At 44.8% G+C, this 23,476-nt stretch overlaps 1 protein-coding gene across 1 annotated transcript; it reads left to right on the forward strand.

The window, feature by feature from the left end:
• Positions 1 to 58: 58 nt before the first annotated feature.
• On the forward strand, positions 59 to 20,386 carry LOC311105735 (rho-related GTP-binding protein RhoU-like; the record flags this gene model as incomplete). The annotated part of the gene is made up of 4 exons (XM_084147947.1): positions 59 to 178; positions 13,832 to 14,249; positions 19,273 to 19,397; positions 20,363 to 20,386. 4 exons carry the CDS (start codon positions 59 to 61, stop codon positions 20,384 to 20,386), a joined length of 687 nt encoding a protein of 228 aa, XP_084004073.1.
• Between the last annotated feature and the right edge of the window lie 3,090 nt (positions 20,387 to 23,476).

Here is a 23,476-nt window from a genome sequence, read left to right on the forward strand (position 1 = left end):
CAACGCCGAACTAAAGTGTGTCCAGTTCTGCTAGGGAAAGTGGAGAGTGTGTCTGAGGATGAACGAGCGGTCCATCGTGATGGTAAACACCGTGGCCATGTCAACGCCCTGCCTTCCCCTCACATTCCCCGACCAGCGCAGCTCCCCTGAACTGGTGCCAGGCAACACTTACGTCTGGGTGAAAACAAGACATTTCTCAGACACCATAAGATTAATCTCTGATCTCAGCGATCATTCCTCCCCTCTCCATACCATCCTCTCCAGGTGCTCAAAATGATAAATGTAACTATGTTTTGACTATATACAGTGTTTGCTTACATTTACATTGTTTACAAACAATGGCGTGAAAAAAGCTTACTTTGGTTTCTGAAGGGGTAGGACAGTTGAACTAAGATCATGAGGCATACATTATATTCTTCAAGAATCAATTGGTATATAATTAATTTTAAAAGTCCAAAAATGTATGTAGCTATCACAGATTACACCTTTAAACTATCGGTAGATTTTATTTGCTTACAAAAAAATAAAATAATGTTTATGGTCTCTAATGAGTCTTATCTCAGGATAAGCCATGTTTTATTATGTGTTTTCTGTTATAGTGTTTTCTGTTATATTATCACAAAAGTTCCTTTAATGTTAATGCATTTTTTATCTTAATGGGTATTCCGCCCTTCAATTCCATACTGAAGCTATTTCTTCATGTGACACTAACATTGGAGGCTTACACATGTCTGTGAAGTGATTGCATCACATTGTCAGGAAATGACGCCTACTTCAAGTATTTGTGTGCAGGTGTGTGACTTCACTGCACAATAAATATGCTTTAAAATGTGGTTTTGTGGAGTGGTTGCCTTTATGCAATCCAACACATACAGTGAATTCAGAAAGTATTCAGACCCCTTGACATTTTGTTATGTTACAGCCTTATTCTAAAATGGATTAAAGTTGTTTTTTTCCTCAATCTACACACAATACCCTATAATGACAAAGCAAAAACAGGTTAATTATTTTGGAAATGTATTAAAAATAAAAACTGAAATATCACATAAGTATTCAGACCCTTTACTCAGTACTTTGTGGAAGCACCGTTGGCACTGATTACAGCCTCAAGTCTTCTTGGGTATGACACTACAAGCTTGGCACACCTGTATTTGGGGAGTTTCTCCATTCTTCTCTGCAGATCCTCTCAAGCTCTGTCAGGTTGGATGGGGAGCGTCGCTGCACAGCTATTTTCAGGTCTCTCCAGAGATGTTCGATTGGGTTCAAGTCCGGGCTCTGGCTGGGCCACTCAAGGATATTAAGACTTGTCCCGAAGCAACTCCTGTGTTGTCTTGGCTGTGTGCTTAGGGTCCTTGTCCTGTTGGAAGGTGAACCTTCGCCCCCAGTCTGAGGTCCTGAGCTCTCTGGATCACGTTTTCATCAAGGATCTCTGTACTTTGCTCCGCTCATCTTTCCCTCGATCCTGACTAGTCTCCCAGTCCCTGCCGCTGAAAAATATCCCCACAGCATAATTCTGCCACCACCATGCTTCAAAGTTGGGATGATGCCAGGTTTCCTCCAGATGTGACACTTGGCATTCAGGCCAAAGAGTTAAATCTTGGTTTCATGGTCTGAGTCCTTTAGGTGCCTTTTGGCAAACTCCAAGCAGGCTGTCATGTGCCTTTGATTGAGGAGTGGATTCTGTCTGGCATCTCTACCATAAAGGCCTGATTGGTGCAGTGGTACAGAGATGGTTGTCATTTTGGAAGGTTCTCCCATCTCCACAGAGGAACTCTGGAGCTCTGTCAGAGTGACCATCGGTTTCTTGGTCACCTCCCTGATCAAGGCCCTTCTCCCCTGATTGCTAAGTTCGGTGGCCAGCTCTAGTAAGAGTCTTGGTGGTTCAAAACTTCTTCCATTTAAGAATGATGGATGCCACTGTGTTCTTGGGGACCTTCAATGCTGCATAAATGTTTTGGTACCCTTCCCCAGATCTGTGCCTCAACACAATCCTGTCTCGGAGCTCTACGGACAATTCCTTCGACCTCATGGCTTGGTTTTTGCCCAAAGGTGTTTGATTGTGTTGAGGTCAAGGCTCTGTGCAGGCCAGTCAAGTTCTTCCACACCGATCTCGACAAACCATTTCTGTATGGACATCGCTTTGTGCACGGGGCATTGTCATGCTGAAACAGGAAAGGGCATTCCCCAAACTGTTGCCACAAAGTTGGAAGCACAGAATCTTTTAGAATGTCATTGTATGCTGTAACGTTAAGATTTCCCGTCACTGGAACTAAGGGACCTAGCCTGAACCATGAAAAAACTGCCCCAGACCATTATTCCTCCTCCAAACTTTACAGTTGCATTGGGGCAGTTAGCATTCGTCTGTCATCCACCACACCTAGATTCGTCCATCGGACTGCCAGATGGTGAAGTGTGATTAATCACTCCAGAGAACGTGTTTCCACTACTCCAGACACCAATGGTGGCGAGCTTTACACCGTCCAGCCGACGCTTGGCATTGCGCATGGTGACCTTAGGCTTGTGTGCGGCTGCTCTGCCATGGAAACCCATTTCACAGAGCTCCCAGCGAACAGTTCTTGTGCTGACGTTACTTCCAGAGGCAGTTTGGAACTCGGTAGTGAGTGTTGCAACCCATGACAGAATGTTTGTGTGTGTAATTTACCCCCTTTATCGATCTTGTCTCGTCGCTGCAACTCCCCAACAGGCTCGGGATGAGAAGGTCGAGTCATGCGTCCTCCGAAACATGACCCGCCAAACTACGCTTCTTAAACACCCGCCCACTTAACCCGGAAGCCAGCCGCACCAATGTGTCGGAGGAAACACCGTTCAACTGACGACCAAGGTCAGCCTGCAGGCGCCTTGCCCGCCACAAGGAGTCGCTAGAGCGCGATGAGCCAAGTAAAGCACCCCCGGCCAAACCCTCCCCTAACCTGGACAACACTGGGACAGTGCCTAAGACCGCTGCGCCACTCGGGAGGTCCGGACAGATGATTTGTACACGCTATGCGCTTCAGCACACTGCGGTCCTGTTATGTGAGCTTGTGTGGCCTACCACTTTGCCGCAGAGCCGTTGTTGCTCCTAGAATTTTCCACTTCACAATAACAGCACTTACAGTTGACCGGGGCAGATCTAGCAGGGCAGAAATTTGACAAACTGATATTTTGGAAAGGCGGCATCCTATGACGGTGCCACGTTTAAGGTCAATGAGCTCTTCAGTTAGGCCATTCTACTGCCAATGTTTGTCTAGGGAGATTGCATGGCTGTCTGCTCGATTTCATACACCTGTCAGCAAATGGTGTGGCTAAAAAAAACAAATCACGAATTTGAAGGAGTGTCCACATACTTTTGTATGTAGTCTATATAGTGCAGCTACTGTATTCTCGGGTGTTTAGGTCCAATGACCCCAATTTGATTCACCATCGATAGCACCTGGCACTTCGTTCTGGGCGTCCATGAACAGTGAGGGCTGTAGATCAGCACCCTCTGCCACCACAGTAACCACGGTGCGACCGGCCGGGGGCTCTGCACTATAACACCGATAGAGGCGCCCAGCAAGGCCAGCCAACCCAACCAGAAGACCAGCACTAGGTGGGAGCATATTTTCCTCCACCCCTGGCCCCCCGCTTCGAGCTCCAGCTGCTCCTTAGCCATGGCTGCCATTTCGGGGTCTCTGGTTCAGGGTCCGTGATCACCAGCTGGACCATCTCAGAGCAACCCAGACTGCCCGACAAGTGCTAAATGCCACGCTGCCGTAGCCATAGTCACCATCCATGTTCAATGGCATTCTGAATTAGGTTTCTGAAGTTTCAATGATAAAAAGGATGACATGATTTCAAAAACTTAGATAAGTTCCATAATCGAATATGATTTACATAAAACCAACCTCTCAATTAATAGTTGATAGGCCTACAACTAGGCTACAATTCATTACACTTTAATGACTTCAATGGAGGTGTTACCTACGTGCGACATCTACAACCTAATTTTATTTAAATTTTTAAGGTTGGGCAAAATAGGCTACACACTTATTTCAATTTTTGTGTATACTTTTGATAGAATATTGCTTTCATGTTACTTAACAGCCCCCGTGAAGCTGTAACGCACACCCAGGGAACTCGCCTACCGGACAGGTGAAGACTTAACATTAGGATACCGTCAGGATGGAGGACTGGAATGCCCTGATGGTGACCAGTCGGCGCGTGAGTGGCCCTCTTGCCTGTCAAAGTGCTAAATTCCTACCATTCGTTTTAAATCATCCATCCATACCTTGTCAGTTAATTTGAATTATAACTCCATCCTTTAACCCACGTTTAATTTAACCAATATTGATCAGATGAAACAAATAAAGAGTTAGGCTACTGTCAATATTAATTTCTGGAAAAAGCAATATTCTGACCACCTGACACATACAAACAAAATGCAATTTCCCTATATCAGTGACATAAAATAATATATTTAGGCTTACCTTTTGAATTTATAAGATATAATAAATTAAAAGATGAATAACCTACTGTAGTGTCTTAGAGTCTGTGATTGTGCTGACCTTTGCAAAAAGTGTGTTAGAGGAAACTTGGCTCTAGGATTTTGCTGATGTTGCAAATGGTGTAACAGATGAACTTTACTCTACTTTGCTGAAACATCTGGAAAGCATTACTAAAGTTCCTGGAAAAAAGGATATGGGGAGAGATGTGAAAAAGGCCAGGGATTGGATATTAGAATCACGCCATACTATGTCATATATGATATAAATACCATGTCTTGAACAGGAGGGGGAAGAATAGCGAATTACAGAATTGGCTCCTGCTGTTCTTCAGATATCTGCAGGTATCTGTAAAACTGACGCTGAAACTCTTTGTTATAATAAACCTTTATAAACAAAGTACAGTGTCGGCGGACTTCTTATCATCACGGCATTATCAGCAAAGGTTTGTTTTCGACCACACTACCCTTCCTTGCCTCTCACATTTGTCACACCCAGAGATGCATGTGCAAACAATTTACTTAATGTCATGTTGTTCTCAAGGCATAAAAATGCTGAATTATGTTAGGAATTTCCATCGATAATAGAAAGGCATGACTATTTTTAAGACTAAGCTACATTGCTTTATTTCTTGTTACAAAAGTAATAAACTGCTAGAAAACATTGTTAACAACCAACACCGTATTGTGTGACATCCAACCACGCCAGTGTGTTTGATGGCTAATAATTCCATGTTGGAATGAGATGATAAAATGGTCCCCATTTCAACCCAATACCTTGGTCTTTCTATTACTGTTGAAAATAGTATTCTAAGATATACTGGTACTGAGAAATACACACCAGAGTAGAAAGTGACAATCTGCCCCGGTCTCCCCTAATATCAGTTAAATCCAATGCAATGATCTGTCTAAAAGCAACATAACTCACCTGATAACTGGCAGCAGTCTTGTCTTTGGGTCCTCTTGGCTTCCTACTATTCTTTTAGTCTTTATCCTGCTCTTCCACTGCATTTGCTGTCGGCAGACCAGTTCTATCCAGTTGGTTGTGTTTTTTTGGCCTCTGTAAATGTTCAAGGGGTATGGTGGTGAGAGGGGCACTGTGTCTGTCGGGCAGCAGGTAGCTTAGTGATTAAGAGCGTTGTGCCAGTAACCGAAAGGTCGCTGGTTCTAATCCCCAAGCCGACTAGGTGAAAAATCTGTCGATGTGCCCTTGAGCAAGGCACTTAACCCTAATTGCTCATGTAAGTCGCTCTGGATAAGAGTGTCTGCTAAATGACTTAAATAGCTGTCAAATGACAACTTGGCTGGAGCAATTAGTATGGAAATGTTGTCTCGCCACTCCCTGACAACACATTCTGGAGAACCCGTGCTCAACTGAGGCCTTGGTAGGACTTCATTAGTGCAATGTCTCCCTACTTGTTTGTTTAGATCACGTGTCAGACTCGTTCCACGGAGGGCCGAGTGTCAGTGGGTTTCTGATCCTCCCTTGTATTTGATTGATTAATTAAGGTCACTGATTAGTAAGGAACTCCCCTCACCTGGTTGTCTAGGTCTTAATTGAAAGGAAAAACCAAAAACCAGCATACACAAGGCCCTCCTGGTAGATGCATACAACTGGCCAAAATAAAGTTCTGGAACGATATCAATGGTTCGTTATGGAACTGTCTTGTCTTCTTCTCCCTTGGTCCTTAGTCTAACCCTGTAGTGTTGTATCTATCAGTCTGAAGGCTGTAATTAAACACTTTAGGAGTAAGAGCCCACTCCGCTCCATTAAAAACAACAGGACAAATTGTTCACAGAATGCAATTTTATTTCATTCATTTCATGCCTCTTGGGTCAGCTAAAGGTTTAAATCCGATGCCCATACAGTCATCAAATCACTGACATACAATTGTGAAAGTTCTCATGGTAATCTGTTGTGCTGTCGAATCCTCTTGGATCCTATTTCCTCCTGATTTCATAGAATTCAAACAGACATGCTGCAGCAGTGTTTGATCTCTAGTCTAGCTATTTTTTACCTCTGACCTCTGCCATGGAATACAGTTACTATGTTCATCCATTTGGTATGATCCAAAGGAAGAATAAAGTAACCATACAACTACAGAGAGCTTTGTAAGGCAGCACAATGACATGTGTTGAAAAGAAAACATGCAAACAGCAAAACACTTATTTTTCACAAACAGTTCAACAATTCACCTGTAGCTATACTACCTTACGCATCACACTGGTCTAAATCATGTCTAACTGTGAGCACCTGTGCTCTAAACTGCAAAAGGTTACATTTTATGAGGTACAGTATGTGTGCCAATAATCCCACACCCCATGTTATCCTCTCTCTCTCTCTCTCTCTCTCTCTCTCTCTCTCTCTCTCTCTCTCTCTCTCTCTCTCTCTCTCTCTCTCTCTGCTCTCTCTCTCTCTCTCTCCCTCTCTCTCTCTCTCTCTCTCTCTCTCTCTCTCTCTCTCTCTCTCACACAGCATCATCGTCATGACACACATCTATTCATGTCTCCTATGCTCCCTCACAGGATTGTGCAGATTATTTCGTGTAGGCCATCACAGGACACATGCATATCAGAGGCTTCACTGGTCTGTGATGGTTGAACGGGTGTTTTGTCAACTTCATTTACAGCTGTAGTATGGAGTTGCACATTGCTTAAACATTTTAATTTGCTTTTAAATGAAATAACATGATCAGCCTTATTCATAAGCTTCTAGTCTTGAAGAAAAGTAATCAGATCTACCCAGGTACTGTAAAGTGTAAAGTAAGAAAGTTAATCAATATTATATCTAACTGTCATGTATTTTAAAGAAACGTTTTGGAATATGTCATTCTTCCCTTACTGGAAAATGCTAACTATTTCATATTTTCTGATGATACAGTAGACTTGTTGATAGACAGTGTAAATGAGGAACAGAGAAGAGATGAATGGCTAAGGGAAGGCCCAGGTCAAAACCACTCCCACCATAGTTCTTTATTTAGCCATTGGCTGATTCCTCAGCTGAAAGGTGGAGTCCCCAGTTGGAATTGGTCACCATGGATACGTGAGGCTGAAGAATACATTTCCATGGAAACAATTGAGCAGGGCACTGCTAGTACTGTAAACACAATCACAACATCCAAGTTGTTTTGCCTAAGAAGACTTGACCGTGTTTGTTTGAGTGTGGAGTTCACAAACATTGGAATGAACACAAGGGCCAAACACTTCCCAGCGTAAATGCATTGTAGTGAACTCCACACAGTTGTCTTAGGGCTGCATGGATTTGTCCACTTTGTACACAACTTCTAAATCTCCCACTCTCACAGCCACAGAGAGCTGGGGCAAACACAGGCAGATAAAGTCAACAAACACTTACTATACATATATGCACTTTCATAGCAGGAGAACATATACCGCACCCTGAGAAAGCCTGAGATAAACAATATCAAATGCTGCAATGGCTGTTGTGTCATTCTCATGAAACTGTAAAAAAATTGTCATTTTTCACGAAATGTCCTTTTGAATCACTGAGATTAGGATCTGTACTTATCTATTTCATAATTATTATTATGTTTTTTGATCAGATATGCATTTTAACAATATTTTCACAAAATTCTCATTACCTCATTACATCAACAGTTTTCGAAGTCCAAAAAAGTAGTAAAAAAATCTATATTTCTAATATATATTTTTAGATTGCTCCCCTAATGAAAATACCTGAGTTAAACAAAACACTGAAAATAAAAATATGTCTAATGAAATTATACAATTATTATTAAATGAAATCTGACTTTTTCCCAATTTGAGCTCTTTAACCGTTTCGGTAATGAGAAGGCCAAGTGGGGTAAAGGGGGTGTTTGAGAATAAGAACCTTTTCTGAAGGCATATAAGCGAATACATTAACTTAACTCGTGCTCATCTAAGGACTACTCCTCTAGATGATCCATCATGGGTGAATTAAACTTGATTTAGTTTTTACAGGAACTTGACAAAGTGTTACGGTAATGAGACACATGTCCACAGACACTGTGTTCGTACGTAATACATATTATAGTTTAATGTAAACTTCAACTAGTATACAATTTTTATGATTTATGAATAAACTACAGCAACATATTTTGTTTTATTCAAATAAGTTAGGTTTTTCTAAATAATGTTTTAAATAAAATGATCCGAACATTTAAAATACTAAACTAAAGATCTTAGTCCTTAGAATGATAGTTGATTTTTGCAGAATGATAGTTGATTTTTGCAGATGCATCATGGTTTTGTAACTCAATTTGATACAGACATTTAAAAACTGGTTTCCTGAGAATTACCCTGTTAATTAAACAAAGTCACTCCCCGCTCAGCAAGATTGATCCATTTTGTATGTTAGCCGATATCTCTGCACCATCACCTCAGTTTGCAAACACTTAAGGCAAAAGTATGATTTGGAAAGGAAAAGTGTGTGAAAAGACTATTCCACTCAGAGGCTCCTGAATATAAAAAAGTACCTTTCCCTGTCAGACTTCTGTAAAGGGTTAAAGAGAGAGGGGTTTGTGTCACGTTTCTGCCAGCCTTAATCTGTGTACTCAAGGATGTGGCAGGCCCTTGTTACCCAAAGCTCTGTGGCTCCACGGTGTTAATTTGGGAGATCAGTATGATATAAAAGAGGAGGTTACTGCTCAACATAAACAGACTTCTCTCACACAGTTTGTTATGGAAAGATTATCACCACCATTTATTTTCCACTGACATTCTGCCTGCTTGTTTTGCATTGACCTTTAAAGCGATTACTGAAATGTGTTGTTGTGAAACTGGTTTGTTTGTGTGTGAACCTTGAAGTGAAATACATCATTGTCAGTATTTTGAGGTGGATGTGGTGTTGGAGTCAGGCGCAGGACACAGAAGCTTAGTCCAAACAGACTTTACTTGTCAGAAAATGACAATACAAAATAAAGGGCCTCAAACAACGGAGGCGAGCGATACGCAAAACAGTGCGTAAAACACTAAACATAAGCGATGCGCAAACAGTGCGTCAATACACTTAATAACAAGATAGCAAAATCCAAAACCCCAACGGACAGGCGTACAACAACACACAACTACAAACAAAACCAAAGGAAACTTATAGGTGACATAATCAGGACAGGATAAGACACAGGTGCACCAAACAGACAAAACCAAACAAACATAGAGAACATCAAACGGTAGCAGCTAGTACTCCGGGGACGACGAACGCCGAAGCCTGCCCGAACAAGGAGGAGGAGCAGTCTCGGCGGAATTCGTGACAGTACCCCCCCCCCTTGACGCGCGGCTCCAGCCGTGCGCCGACCCCGGCCTCGGGGACGGCCAGGAGGACGTGGAGCAGGGCACGTAGGATGACTACGATGGAACTCAGTCAGGAGGGATGGATCTAAAATGTCCCTCCGAGGCACCCAGCACCGTTCCTCCGGACCGTATCCCTCCCACTCCACGAGATATTGTAGACCCCCCATCCGACGTCTCGAATCCACAATGGACCGTACTGAGTACGCCGGAGCCCCCTCGATGTCCAGTGGGGGCGGAGGGGTCTCCCTTATCTCACTCTCCTGGAGTGGACCAGCTACCACCGGCCTGAGGAGAGACACATGGAATGAGGGGTTAATATGATAGTCATTGGGCAGTTGCAAGTCCTCAGGACTTTAAATCGCCCCACAAACCGCCGGCCAAGCTTCCGGCAGGGCAGGCGAAGGGGCAGGTTTCGAGTCGAGAGCCAGACTCGATCTCCAGGGGTGTAGACTGGACCCTCACTGCGGTGGAGGTCGGCGCTCGCCTTCTGCCTGCGGATGGCCCGCTGCAGATGGACATGGGCAGCGTTCCACGTCTCCTCCGAGCGCCAAAACCACTCATCCACCGCAGGAGCCTCGATCTGGCTTTGATGCCATGGTGCCAGAACCGGCTGATAACCTAACACACACTGAAAAGGGGTCAGGTTAGTAGAGGAGTGGCGGAGAGAGTTCTGAGCCATCTCTGCCCAGGGGATATACCCCGACCACTCCTCCGGCCGGCCCTGGCAATAGGATCTCAGAAACCTACCCACATCCTGGTTTACTCTCTCCACCTGCCCATTACTCTCCGGGTGATAACCCGAGGTAAGGCTAACCGAGACCCCCAAGCGTTCCATGAACGCCCTCCAGACTCTAGAGGTGAACTGGGGACCCCGATCAGACACTATATCCTCGGGAACCCTGTAGTGCCGGAAGACGTGGATGAACAAAGCCTCAGCGTCTGTAGGGCAGTAGGGAGACCCGGCATAGGAATGAGACGACAGGCCTTAGAGAACCGATCCACAACGACCAGAATAGTGGTATTCCCCTGGGAGGGGGGAAGGTCCGTGACAAAGTCCACCGAGAGGTGAGGCCACGGCCATGGTGGAACGGGCAGGGGTTGTAACTTCCCCCTGGGCAGGTGTCTAGGCGCCTTACACTGAGCGCACACCGAGCAGGAGGAGACATAAACCCTCACGTCCTTAGTCAATGTTGGCCACCAGTATTTAACACTAAGGCAGTGCACTGTCCGGCCAATACCTGGATGTCCAGAGGAGGGTGACGTATGAGCCCAATAAATGAGCCGATCACGGACCTCGAGCGGCACGTACGTCCGACCCACTGGACACTCTGGGGGAGTAGGGTCGGTGCGTAACGCCCGCTCAATTTCCGCATCGACCTCCCATACCACCGGTGCCACCAGACAAGACTCCGGCAGTATGGGAGTGGGCTCAATGGACCTCTCCTCTGTGTCATACCGCCGGAACAGGGCGTCTGCCTTACCGTTCTGGGACCCTGGGATGTACGTGATCTTAAAAACTAACCGGGTCAGGAACATGTTCCACCTAGCCTGACGAGGGTTTAATCTCCTAGCTGCCCAGATGTACTCCAGGTTTCGATGGTCGGTCGGAATGAGAAAAGGGTGTTGAGCCCCCTCAAGCCAATGCCTCCACACCTTTAGGGCTTGAACCACGGCTAACAGCTCCCTGTCCCCTACATCATAATTACGCTCCGCCGGGCTGAGCTTCTTAGAATAAAAAGCGCAGGGACGGAGCTTAGCGACAGTACTGCCCCAATACCGGCCTCTGACGTGTCCACCTCTACCTGGAACGCTAAAGCGGGGTCCGGGTGCGCCAGCACCGGAGCCGAGGTGAACAGGTCTTTCAGTTTACAAAACGCCCTGTCCGCCTCAGCATACCACTGCAAACGCACCGGGCCCCCCTTCAGCAGGGAAGTAATGGGAGCTGCTACCTGTCCAAAACCCCGGATAAACCTCCGGTAGTAATTGGCAAAACCCAAAAACTGCTGCACCTCTTTCACAGTGGTTGGGGTTTGCCAGTTACGCACGGCTGACACACGGTCAATCTCCATCTTCACCCCTGACGCGGACAACCGATGACCCAAGAAGGAGATGGACTCCTGGAAAAACAGACATTTCTCTGCCTTGACATACAAGTCATGCTCCAACAGTCTACCCAACACTCGGCGTCCCAGGGCTACATGCTCGGCACTTGTAGCAGAGTACACTAATATGTCGTCAATGTACACTACCACTCCCTGCCCATGCAGGTCCCGGAAGATCTCGTCCACAAATGATTGGAAGACTGAAGGAGCATTCATTAACCCGTATGGCATGACAAGATACTCATAATAACCTGAGGTGGTACTAAATGCTGTCTTCCATTCATCCCCCTCCCTAATGCGCACCAAGTTATAAGCGCTCCTGAGATCCAGTTTTGTGAAGAACCGCGCCCCGCGTAATGATTCAGTCATACTCGCAATCAGAGGAAGAGGGTAACTGTATTTCACAGTGATCTGATTGAGACTACGATAATCAATACACGGGCGCAAACCTCCATCTTTCTTTTTCACAAAAAAGAAACTTGAGGACGCAGGGGAAGTGGAGGGCCGTATGTATCCCTGTTTCAGGGACTCAGCTATGTATGTCTCCATAGCCACCGTCTCCTCTTGAGACAGAGGATACACATGCCCCCTGTCTGGAGGTTTATCGCACAATCTCCCTGCCTATGAGGTGGCAATCGTGTCGCCCTCGTCTTGCTGAACAAGAGTGCCAAATCCTCATACTCAGGGGAGAACTCCGCATAGCTGATGGTGGCGGCGTCTATTCCCCTCCATTCGGCGTTGGCCCACTCCAACGCCTTGCCGGAGAGACAGGAGATGAGGGCGGACACGCTCTCGTATCCCGAGGGCGGCGGATGTATGGTGGCCAGGTAGAGTTCCACCTGCAGGAGGAACCCCTGACACCCGGCTGCTGTGCCATCATACGCCCTCGGGAGCGAGAGCCGAATCCCACTGGATTCCGGAACCAGTCTGGTGGGACTGGCCGATGGTGGTGGTACTGTAGGAGGAGGTGTGGGCACGCCTCCCCTTTCCCATCGGCGCAGGGTGTTCATGACTTCCTGCATGGCGGAGCCGAGTTGCTGGATCCTGGCGTCCTGGCAGCTGACCCGATCCTCCAGCAACTCGGTCGCCGCCGCTGCTCCTGCTGACTCCATGAATGGTGTGTTGTTCTGTCAGTATTTTGAGGTGGATGTGGTGTTGGAGTCAGGCGCAGGACACAGAAGCTTAGTCCAAACAGACTTTACTTGTCAGAAAATGACAATAAAAAAATAAAGGGCCTCAAACAACGGAGGCGAGCGATACGCAAAACAGTGCGTAAAACACTAAACATAAGCGATGCGCAAACAGCGCGTCAATACACTTAATAACAAGATAGCAAAATCCAAAACCCCAACGGACAGGCGTACAACAACACGCAACTACAAACAAAACCAAAGGAAACTTATAGGTGACATAATCAGGACAGGATAAGACACAGGTGCACCAAACAGACAAAACCAAACAAACATAGAGAACATCAAACGGTAGCAGAGTACTCCGGGGACGACGAACGCCGAAGCCTGCCCGAACAAGGAGGAGGAGCAGTCTCGGCGGAATTCGTGACAATCACAAAGGTTAGGTGCTTTGGAAAATGTTTGTAATACCTTGATGGATTTTATATAACATAATCCGTGCTTGGATCTGCAAAACCTAAAGACGATTAATTCCAGTATCCAGCAGAAATTTTAGAATTTCTTATGCTCACTGCTGATCTATCCACTCTCCATCTGTCGTCTTCAGTCTTCTATAAACAGACAGTTTTGGGGAACTATAGTTGCCTAAACAACTTCTCCCATACGCTTTTTTCCCCTTCTACACTTGTGTTTGTCAATGTTTTTCAAGATACACAGTTCACCATTTGTTTGGGTTCACATATAATGAGACTGTCCCTGTGTTGTTACTGCTGAATGCCAACCTCTCACTAACCCCCCATGTCCCTTCTCTCTCTCTCTCTCCTCAGGGTGAATTCGATAAGCTCTGTCACTTCTGCTATTCGCGCACCGATTCCCTCCTCCTCAGTGTGGTCAGCCCTGCCTTCGTCCAGAACGTCTGGGAGAAGTGGGTCCCCGAGATCCGCCGCCGCTGCCCACTCGCGCCCATGCTGCTGGTGGGAACCCAGTGTGACCTGCGCAAGCACGTCAAGGTGCTGATCGAGCTGGCCTGCCGGAGGGAGTGGCCCGTGGCCAAGGTGGACGCCCACTCCCTGGCGGACAAAGTGGGCGCCGTGGCGTACCTGGAGTGCTCGGCGCACAGCCAGAAGAACCTGAAGGAGGTGTTTGACGCGGCCATCGCCGTGGGGATGAAGCATGCCAATAGGAGGGCGCGGCGGGGACTCTTCAGATCCTCCGATGTCCTGGAATGCGACAAGTCAATGATGTGTCAGTGAAAAACAGTAACTTAGTTACTTTGTAGTCCAGTTTGCACTTATGTGTTTGGTGAGATATGGTGCAAGAATGTGTGACCTATGTTTGGCCGTTTCCTACCATTGGTTCCTGAGATCTGAAGGGCGTTACAAACTTCTGATATGCAGAGATTACACAGTCTCTTCTGCAAATGAAAAAGAGAACAAGTTATGACAAATTATGAACATTTAATATACAAAATTACTCAGTCACACACATCTAGGCCTCTATGTCGCTTTTTGAACTCTGAATGATGAGTTGTGAGTGACTTCCTTGCTGGTGACTCCTCCCCCTGGTGGCAGGCCAGGTATGTCCTCAGAGACCAGAAACGTCATCACGTACAGCAGGTCAGGGTCCTTGTCCCGCGACCTTAGCAAATTGACCATCTCTACACACACAGACAAAGTGAGTGAGTTATGTAATGATTGGTCACTGTCCTCAGATGGGAGAATTAAGCTGCCATTGTCTCAGAGTTCTTGTTATTGTTATACATTTTCATTTTGATGTGAATTCATATTAATATGAAAGCCTACTGTGAGTGAGTTCAAGCCAAGATGGTTTGTTGGCGTATGATTCATTTCAATAATGTAATTTGTTACCCCACACATTGAGAAGCTAAATGAAATGCCATGAAAAAAAGCTAACATAAAGCTGTCACTATTGATATTGAAGTTTACTTGAGGAATAATATGATGATGAGGAATATTCTTTGCTTGCTTAATGTTAAAGTGAACAGAGAAGAAAATAAGTGTCATTATGACATCACAATGGAGAACAGGACTTTGAAGTCTCAGAGTGGGAAGATATTTACATGACACCGCAGGTGGAGGGATATTGTGATGTCATAATTGTGTACTGACTGAATTTTGGAAATGGAAGCTGAGAAGCAAGGTTCATTGTGTGCAACAACATAACCCATCTAGCTTAAGTACAGATTCAAATGAGGTATGCCTGTTCTGTTGCCATTGGTAAAGTGAGGCTCTTCTTGGCCAGGTTAATAGGCCTAGCTATCAGCTGTTGTGGCCCTGAGACCCTGACAGTCTAACACACACACTCACCCATAATCCTTCACTGTGTTGCCCTCACCTCTCTCCCTCTCTCTATAGCTCCCTCTCATAATCCTGCTATTTAGCGGTCAGGTACAGGTTGAGCCAGTGTAAGACCTGAATAAGATAACTGCTTACATAATGCTTGGTACATTAGGTATGTAATGATGTAGGCCCTTCAACACACACCCTGTCCAGTGCTGAGTGCCATCATGTACTCCCCCTTCACAAAGGTGGTGACCCTTGTGGCCTAAATAATTATCGCCCTATTTCTAAACTTTCTTGCCTAGCTAACATGTTAGAATCCTTGATTAATTCTCAGCTAAGATCTTTCTTATCTTTGAAATGTATTCTAAAATGTACATCAGTCGGGTTTTAGACCAGGTCATAGCGCTATCTCTGCTGCATCTCTAGTTATAAATGTTGTGGTTAACTGTATGGATAAAAGGCAACATTGTGCTGCCCTATTCATTGACCTGTCAAAGGCTTTCGATACTGTTGATCACTCAATGCTAATTCTGAGGTTTTCCTCAATTGGCCTAGACCAGGCTGCATGTAACTGGTTTAAAAATTACTTGACAGATAGAACTCAATGTGTATCTACTGATGGTGTTAAATTAGGTTTTCTGGATATCACGAAAGGTGTCCCGCAGGGGTCGATTCTGGGTCCTGTACTTTTTACATGAACAATATCGACTTGTCTGTAACAAAAGTGTAACCTGCACTGTATGCCGATGATACTGTTGTGTATGCTATTGCCTCCACGGTTGACCAGACTCTATCTGAACTACATTCTGCCTTCATTGTATCACAGAAAAACATTATTGAACTGAAATTAGTATTGAATGCAGGATTAACGAAGTATATATTGTTCTCTACACGCTTAGAAAAAAAGTACTATCTAGAACCTAAAAGGGTTCTTCGGCTGTCCCCATAGGAGAACCCTTTGAAAAACCCTTTTTGGTTCCAGGTAGAACCTTTTTGAGTTCCATGTAGAACCTTTTACACAGAGGGTTCTACATAGAACCCCAAAGAGTTCTACCTAGGGCTGTGGCGGTCACGAAATCTCGTCAGCCGGTGATTGCCAAGCAAATAACTGTTGGTGTCACGGTAATTGACTGTGAATTAACATAAACACATTTAACATCTCCTGGCTTCCACACATTGCCTACAAGCCACTGATGCAGACCTTTGGAAATCTACATTTAAAAAAGTATAATAAATCCATGTAATATAGCCTACACCTTCACAATAAAACCGTGATTTATTTTAGACAGGTCTAAAGAAACATGATATGAAGAAAATGTAGTCCATTTCAGAAGAACAGACTACTATACTCTGAGACCCCGTGTAGCTCAGTTGGTAGAGCATGGCGCTTGCAACGGCAGCGTTGTGGGTTCGATTCCCACGGGGGGCCAGTATGAAAAAAAAAGGTATGCACTCACTAACTGTAAGTCGCCCTGGACAAGAGCGTCTGCTAAAATGACTAAAATGTCAAATGTAAATGTTAGATCCTTATCTGGCTATGGCTGTGGGCTACACTAGTTCATTTAGCAGACAAGATTTGCTTAGAATTCTGTGGCATTATTTTATAGTATGAAGGAAGGATATTTTCTACAAAGGATTTGAGGGAGTGCGCACATGCGGCTATTCTGTGATGAGCGGTTAACAAAGAAATAGGTATTCCTATATGCTTAATTTAGAGTTATTAATGTAACTTTAGTTTTTCTAAACGTTGGGCAATTGTTTTTATTTTCAATTCATTGTAAAGCTGCATGATCAAATCAAATCAAATTGTATTTGTCACATGCGCCGAATACAACAGGTGTAGACCTTACAGTGAAATGCTTACTTACAAGCCCTTAACCAACAATGCAGTTTTAAGAAAGAACACCAAATAAAATCACAAACAAATACAATATAAAATAATACGAAATAAAAGTAACAAATAATTAAAGAGCAGCAGTAAAAATAACAATAGTGAAGCTATATACAGGGGGTACTGGTACCGAGTCAATGTGCGGGGGCACCGGTTAGTCAAGGTAATTGGGGTAATATGTACATGTAGGTAGAGTTATTAAAGTGACTATGCATAGATAATAAACAGAGAGTAGCAGCAGCGTAAAAGAGGGGTGGGGGGGCAATGCAAATAGTCTGGGTAGCCATTTGATTAGATGTTCAGAAGTCTTATGGCTTGGGGGGTAGACTTGGCGCTACGGTACCGCTTGCCATGCGGTAGCAGAGAGAACAGTCTATGACTAGTGTGGCTGGAGTCTTTGACAATTTTTAGGGCCTTCCTCTGACACTGCCTGTTATAGAGGTCCTGGATGGCAGGAAGCTTGGCCCCAGTGATGTACTGGGCCGTACGCACTACCCTCTGTAGTGCCTTGCGGTCGGAGGCCGAGCAGTTGCCATACCAGGCAGTGATGCAACCAGACAGGATGCTCTCGATGGTGCAGCTGTAGAAACATTTGAGGATCTGAGGACCCATGCCAAATCTTTTCAGTCTCCTTAAAGGGAATAGGTTTTTTCATGCCCTCCTCACGACTGTCTTGGTGTGCTTGGACCATGTTAGTTTGTTGGTGATGTGGACACCAAGGAACTTGAAGCTCCCAACCTGCTCCACTACAGCCCCATCGATGAGAATGGGGGTGTGCTCGGTCCTCTTCTTATTCCTGTAGTCCACAATCATCTCCTTTGTCTTGATCACGTTGAGGGAGAGGTTGTTGTCCTGGCACCACACGGCCAGGTCTCTGACCTCCTACCTATAGGCTGTCTCGTCGTTGTCGGTGATCAGGCCTACCACTGTTGTGTCATCGGCAAACTTAATGATGGTGTAGGAGTCGTGCCTGGCCATGCAGTCATGAGTTAACAGGGAGTACAGGAGAGGACTAAACATGCACCCTTGAGGGGCCCCTGTGTTGAGGATCAGCGTGGCAGATGTGTTATTGCCTACCCTTACCACCTGGGGTCGGCCCGTCAGGAAGTCCAGGATCCAGTTGCAGAGGGAGGTGTTTAGTCCCAGGGTCCTTACCTTAGTGATGTGCTTTGAGGGCACTATGGTGTTGAACGCTAAGCTGTAGTCAACAAACAGCATTCTCACGTAGGTGTTCCTTTTGTCTAGTTGGGAAAGCGCAGCGTGGAGTGCAATAGAGATTGCATCATCTGTGGATCTGTTGGAGCGGTATCCTTCCCTCCTCTCTTCCATAAGGTAATCCCTGGGAGTGGGTGCTTTTATTTGTCCTGTTACACACAAGTGTGTAATAGAAATGTGTTTTTTTTGCACATTCCCATGCCCTCTGAGACACCCGCAGGCAATGGGGTCACGGCCAGGGTCGGCTTTGTATAGCGCCCCTGGAGCAATTAGGGCTAAGTGCCTTTCTCAAGGGTACAACAACATCATTTGCTTGTTTTTTCACCTTATCAGCTCCAGTATTCGAGGCCCAGTGGTCTAACCTCGAGAATTCCTGCCGCTGATGTGTAGGTGATTGAAGCCAAAAAATTGCTCGTAATGGAAACATGTGGCAGAAACTATTAGGGGAGAACTTGGTAAGAAACTATTTGGGGGAGAACTTGGCAAGAAATTAGAAGAAGGTGAGCAAGAAAATGCAACTTTCATATGTTTCCTTTCAGGCTCTTGTCGTGGGAGATGGTCCGACTCCTTGGACACCTTCCCAGTTAATCATACCGTTCTCAAATGGACCACACAGCCTCTTCCTGTATGATGTAAGAAGCTCTGACGTTTATGTTTGATGACGAAATACAATCACACAACCCTGACATTCTTTGACCTCTGACTCCAACAACTGCCTCTACACGGCTGATTGGAATAGTGTGATTTCTGAGATTAAGTTTCAAAATCTTATCAAAATGAATAACAGAGATCATGTCTGAAATTTGATTTCTCTGACAGATGTAACTCTCACTCTCCGTCTCTCTTTCTCTCTTTCCAGTTCCCTCTCGGACAGGTTTTGGGATCACGGCCCCATCCACAACAGAGGGCAAAGTCCTCGTGGTAATCTACGGCCTGCTGGGCTGCTCTGCCACCATTATCTTCTTCAACCTTTTCCTGGAGAGGGTCATCACCATTTTTGGGCTTCCTCATGCGATGGCACCACCGGAAGAGAACACACAACATCAGGCTAGGGGGCAACGGCAACCAACACGAGGGAGAAGGAGAGGAAAGAGGGGTGGAGGCCCTCTGTGTATTCGGTCACTCTCAAACTGCCTCCTCATGCTCCTGGGGGTATGCTGTACCTACTCCCTTTTCAATGCCCTGTCTGTCATCATCAAACGGGCTGAACTGGATCCTGAGTCAGCTGATCCATCTGCGTAGCTGCCTGTGCCACGGCCGACATCGTAGAGGACCTCTACGATGCCACTGTTTCCCATGTTCCTGCCAAACCCGGTTGATAAATGCTTTTGTGCTGATGCCACAGTGGAAACCCTGTGCCATAGGTACATGGACTTGATCACCACCAAGGCAGGAGCGATGGGGCAACATCGGCACAGGCTTCCCGGATGGGATGTCAAACATTTTGGACCACCATGACTGGAATGACAGCTCCTGACTGGAGGGACACAGGCTACAAAATGTCCGGCATGGTTTGCCTGCATATAGACAACACTGTTAATTTAAAGCTGCAATATGTAACTTTTTGGGCGACGTGACAAAATTCACATCGAAATGTGAGTTATAGATCTGTCATTTTCATTGAAAGCATGTCTAAGAAGCGATAGATCTGTTCTATGTGCACTATTTCTATGTTTCCCGTCTTTAAGTTTTGGTTTTGCATCTTTTACTTTCGGTTTTGTACACCAACTTAAAAAAAAAAATTCATCTTTAAAAAAACGTTGTAATGTATCCTTAATTTTCCTAATGTATCGTGAAACCAGTTTTACTCTCCCCATAAAGTCCATTAGGCCTGTGATGATGGTTGTGTTTCAGTACTTAAGAGTTTACTGTGGAAAACCCCTGAGGCTCCCCCAAAACATAGCAGTTTCTGCAGCACACTCTGACACTCTCCTCCTTTCGGTGCCAAGGTGTCTGGCTTCAGAACACTCTGACCCTGACCTTTTTCAACTGACCTCTGATTGGTTGACATCTGGTGATCAGAATCACCAGACATATCTAGCCAGTCAGCTGCAGGCAATTACCTGGGTCTGACCAGTTTAGGCTGCTCTGACCTCAGTTTCCTACAGCTGCACAGAGAGTGCATGCTCCTGTATCTCTGTGCTGCTACTTTCACCTCTGGACTTCTCCCATCCTTGGACTACCACCTGTGGACACCTTTCTTGCTACAACCTCTGAACACCTTTAGTGTTTGTGCATCACTGCCCAGAGTAAGTGGACTTTGTGGAGCCAGAGTGCATTTACAGTTATCTTATGTGCATATTGTGTGTTACAATGTCATAAGTCCATTACTACATTTTACATTTACATTTTAGTCATTTAGCGGACACTCTTATCTAGAGCGACTTTACAGTTTTAGTGAGTGCATACATTTTTGTTGTTGTTGGGTGTAACTATGTTAGTATTTCACCTGTATGTACATTTAATAGCTTTATGGTCGAGCTATGAGTACTTTTTCAGTGCCCCGCGTTTCCACTGCTCCAGAGTCCAAAGGAGGCGAGCTTTACTCCAGCCGAATATTGGCAATGCACATTGTCGTGATGTGCTTTTCATTGTTGTGATGCCTATTATTTATCGAATAATTACAGTTCAAGTCGGAAGTTTACATACAGTTAGGTTGGAGTCATTAAAACTCGTTTTTCAACCACTCCACAAACTATGGTTTTGGCATGACACAAGTACATTTTCCAACAATTGTTTACAGACAGATTATTTCACTTATAATTCACTGTATCACAATTCCAGTGGGTCAGAAGTTTACATACACAAAGTTGACTGTGCCTTTAAACAGCTTGGAAAATTCCAGAAAATAATGTCATGGCTTTAGAAGCTTCTGATAGGCTAATTGACATCATTTGAGTCAATTGGAGGTGTACCTGAGGATGTATTTCAAGACCTACCTTCAAACTCAGCGCCTCTTTGCTTGACATCATGGGAAAATCAAAAGAAATCAGCCAAGACCTCAGAAAAAATATTGTAGACTTCCACAAGTCTGGTTCATCCTTGGGAGCAATTTCCAAACGCCTGAAGGTACCACGTTCATCTGTACAAACAATAGTACGCAAGTATAAACAGCATGGGACCACACAGCCGTCATACCGCTCAGGAAGGAGACGCATTCTGTCTCCTAGAGATGAACGTACTTTGGTGCGAAAAGTGCAAATCAATCCCAGAACAACAGCAAAGGACCTTGTGAAGATGCTGGAGGAAACAGGTACAAAAGTACCTATATCCACAGTAAAACAAGTCCTATATCGACATAACCTGAAAGGCCGCTCAGCAAGGAAGAAGCCACTGCTCCAAAACTGCCATAAAAAAGCCTGACTACGGTTTGCAACTGCACATGGGGACAAAGATCTTACTTTTTGGAGAAATGTCCTCTGATCTGATGAAACAAAAATATAACTGTTTGGCCATAATGACCATCGTTATGTTTGGAGGAAAAAGGGGATGTTTGCAAGCCAAAGAACACCATCCCAACCATGAAGCACGGGGGTGGCAGCATGCTGTGGGGGTGCTTTGCTGCAGGAGGGACTGGTGCACTTCACAAAATAGATGACATCATGAGGAAGGAAAATTTGGTGGATATATTGAAGCAACATCTCAAGACATCAGTCAGGAAGTTAAAGCTTGGTCGCAAATGCGTCTTCCAAATGGACAATGACCCCAAGCATCCTTCCAAAGTTGTGGCACAATGGCTTAAGGACAACAAAGTAAAGGTATTGGAGTGGCCATCACAAAGCCCTGACCTCAATCCTATAAAAAATGTGTGGGCAGAACTGAAAACACGTGTGCGAGCAAGGAGGCCATCACACCTGACTCAGTTACACCAGCTCTGTCAGGAGGAATGGATCAAAATTCACCCAACTTATTGTGGGAAGCTTTTGGCTACCCAAAACGATTGATCCAAGTTAAACAATTTAAAGGCAATGCTACCAAATACTAATTGAGTGTATGTAAACTTCTGACCCACTGGGAATGTGATGAAATAAATAAAAGCTGAAATAAATCATTCGCTCTACTAATATTCTGACATTTCACATTCTTAAAATAAAGTGGTGATCCTAACTGACCTAAGACAGGGAATTGTTACTAGGATTAAATGTCAGGAATTGTGAAAAACTGAGTTTAAATGTATTTGGCTAAGGTGTATGTAAACTTCCGACTTCAATTGTACCTACTATGTTTAATTGTTACTAGATTAAATAATCATGTAACAATTAACTCATTAGGAATTTGGGGCACCACAGGAAAAGTTGTTTAACGAGTTACCGTTTCCCGAAATAACTCAAAAGATATCTAGATATCTCTTATCATTTAACAGTCATTTATTAATAATTTACCTCATATCAGTCTCATTCCGAAAGTCGTAGGCTCTTTAAATTTGCACAAACCCAGGTCTTACTGATCATTCCGTACCACAGAAATTGATGTAATTATTTATTTAGTAACTAATTAAAAATGTTAACACAAGATACAAACACATACACGGTATAGGTAGGGATTAGAAACTTAATACAATGAAAACGGGTTCCTAGCGGACTAACAATATGACATTTGTTACAAAAGATGGCGAGTTAAAGAGAGAGAGAGAGAGAGAAAAACACTTGGATACACATGGACCTATGCTCATAGTAATCCTAATACTTTGCCAGAACTGCCGCCCGTTTGGTAAGAAGTAATGCATGTATTTACGTGTTTGTCTTCGTCATCTCTGTTGGACCCAGGCCTTCGTGAGAAGGGTCGATTGGGCCTTCTCTTTTCGGATGGCCTTTTAGATGTAAGGCTCAGATGTAAGGCTCAGATTGTCCACAAGAAGTCACAATGTCCTTCTTCTTAGTCATCTGTTTACTTTCACTCATTCTGGAAGTGGTCTTCTGATGATGGCTAATCAGCTGTGTCGATGATACCCTGTGGGGTGATGAGAGCAGTGTAGTAGACGATGGTTTGAAGAGAGTAACAGGATGGTCCCACTTAAATTCACCTTCTGTGAGCTTGTGTGGCCTACCACTTTGCTGCTGAGC

This window comes from Coregonus lavaretus (genome assembly GCF_964263955.1).
Source record: "Coregonus lavaretus genome assembly, chromosome: 30".
Classification (NCBI taxonomy): domain Eukaryota; kingdom Metazoa; phylum Chordata; class Actinopteri; order Salmoniformes; family Salmonidae; genus Coregonus; species Coregonus lavaretus.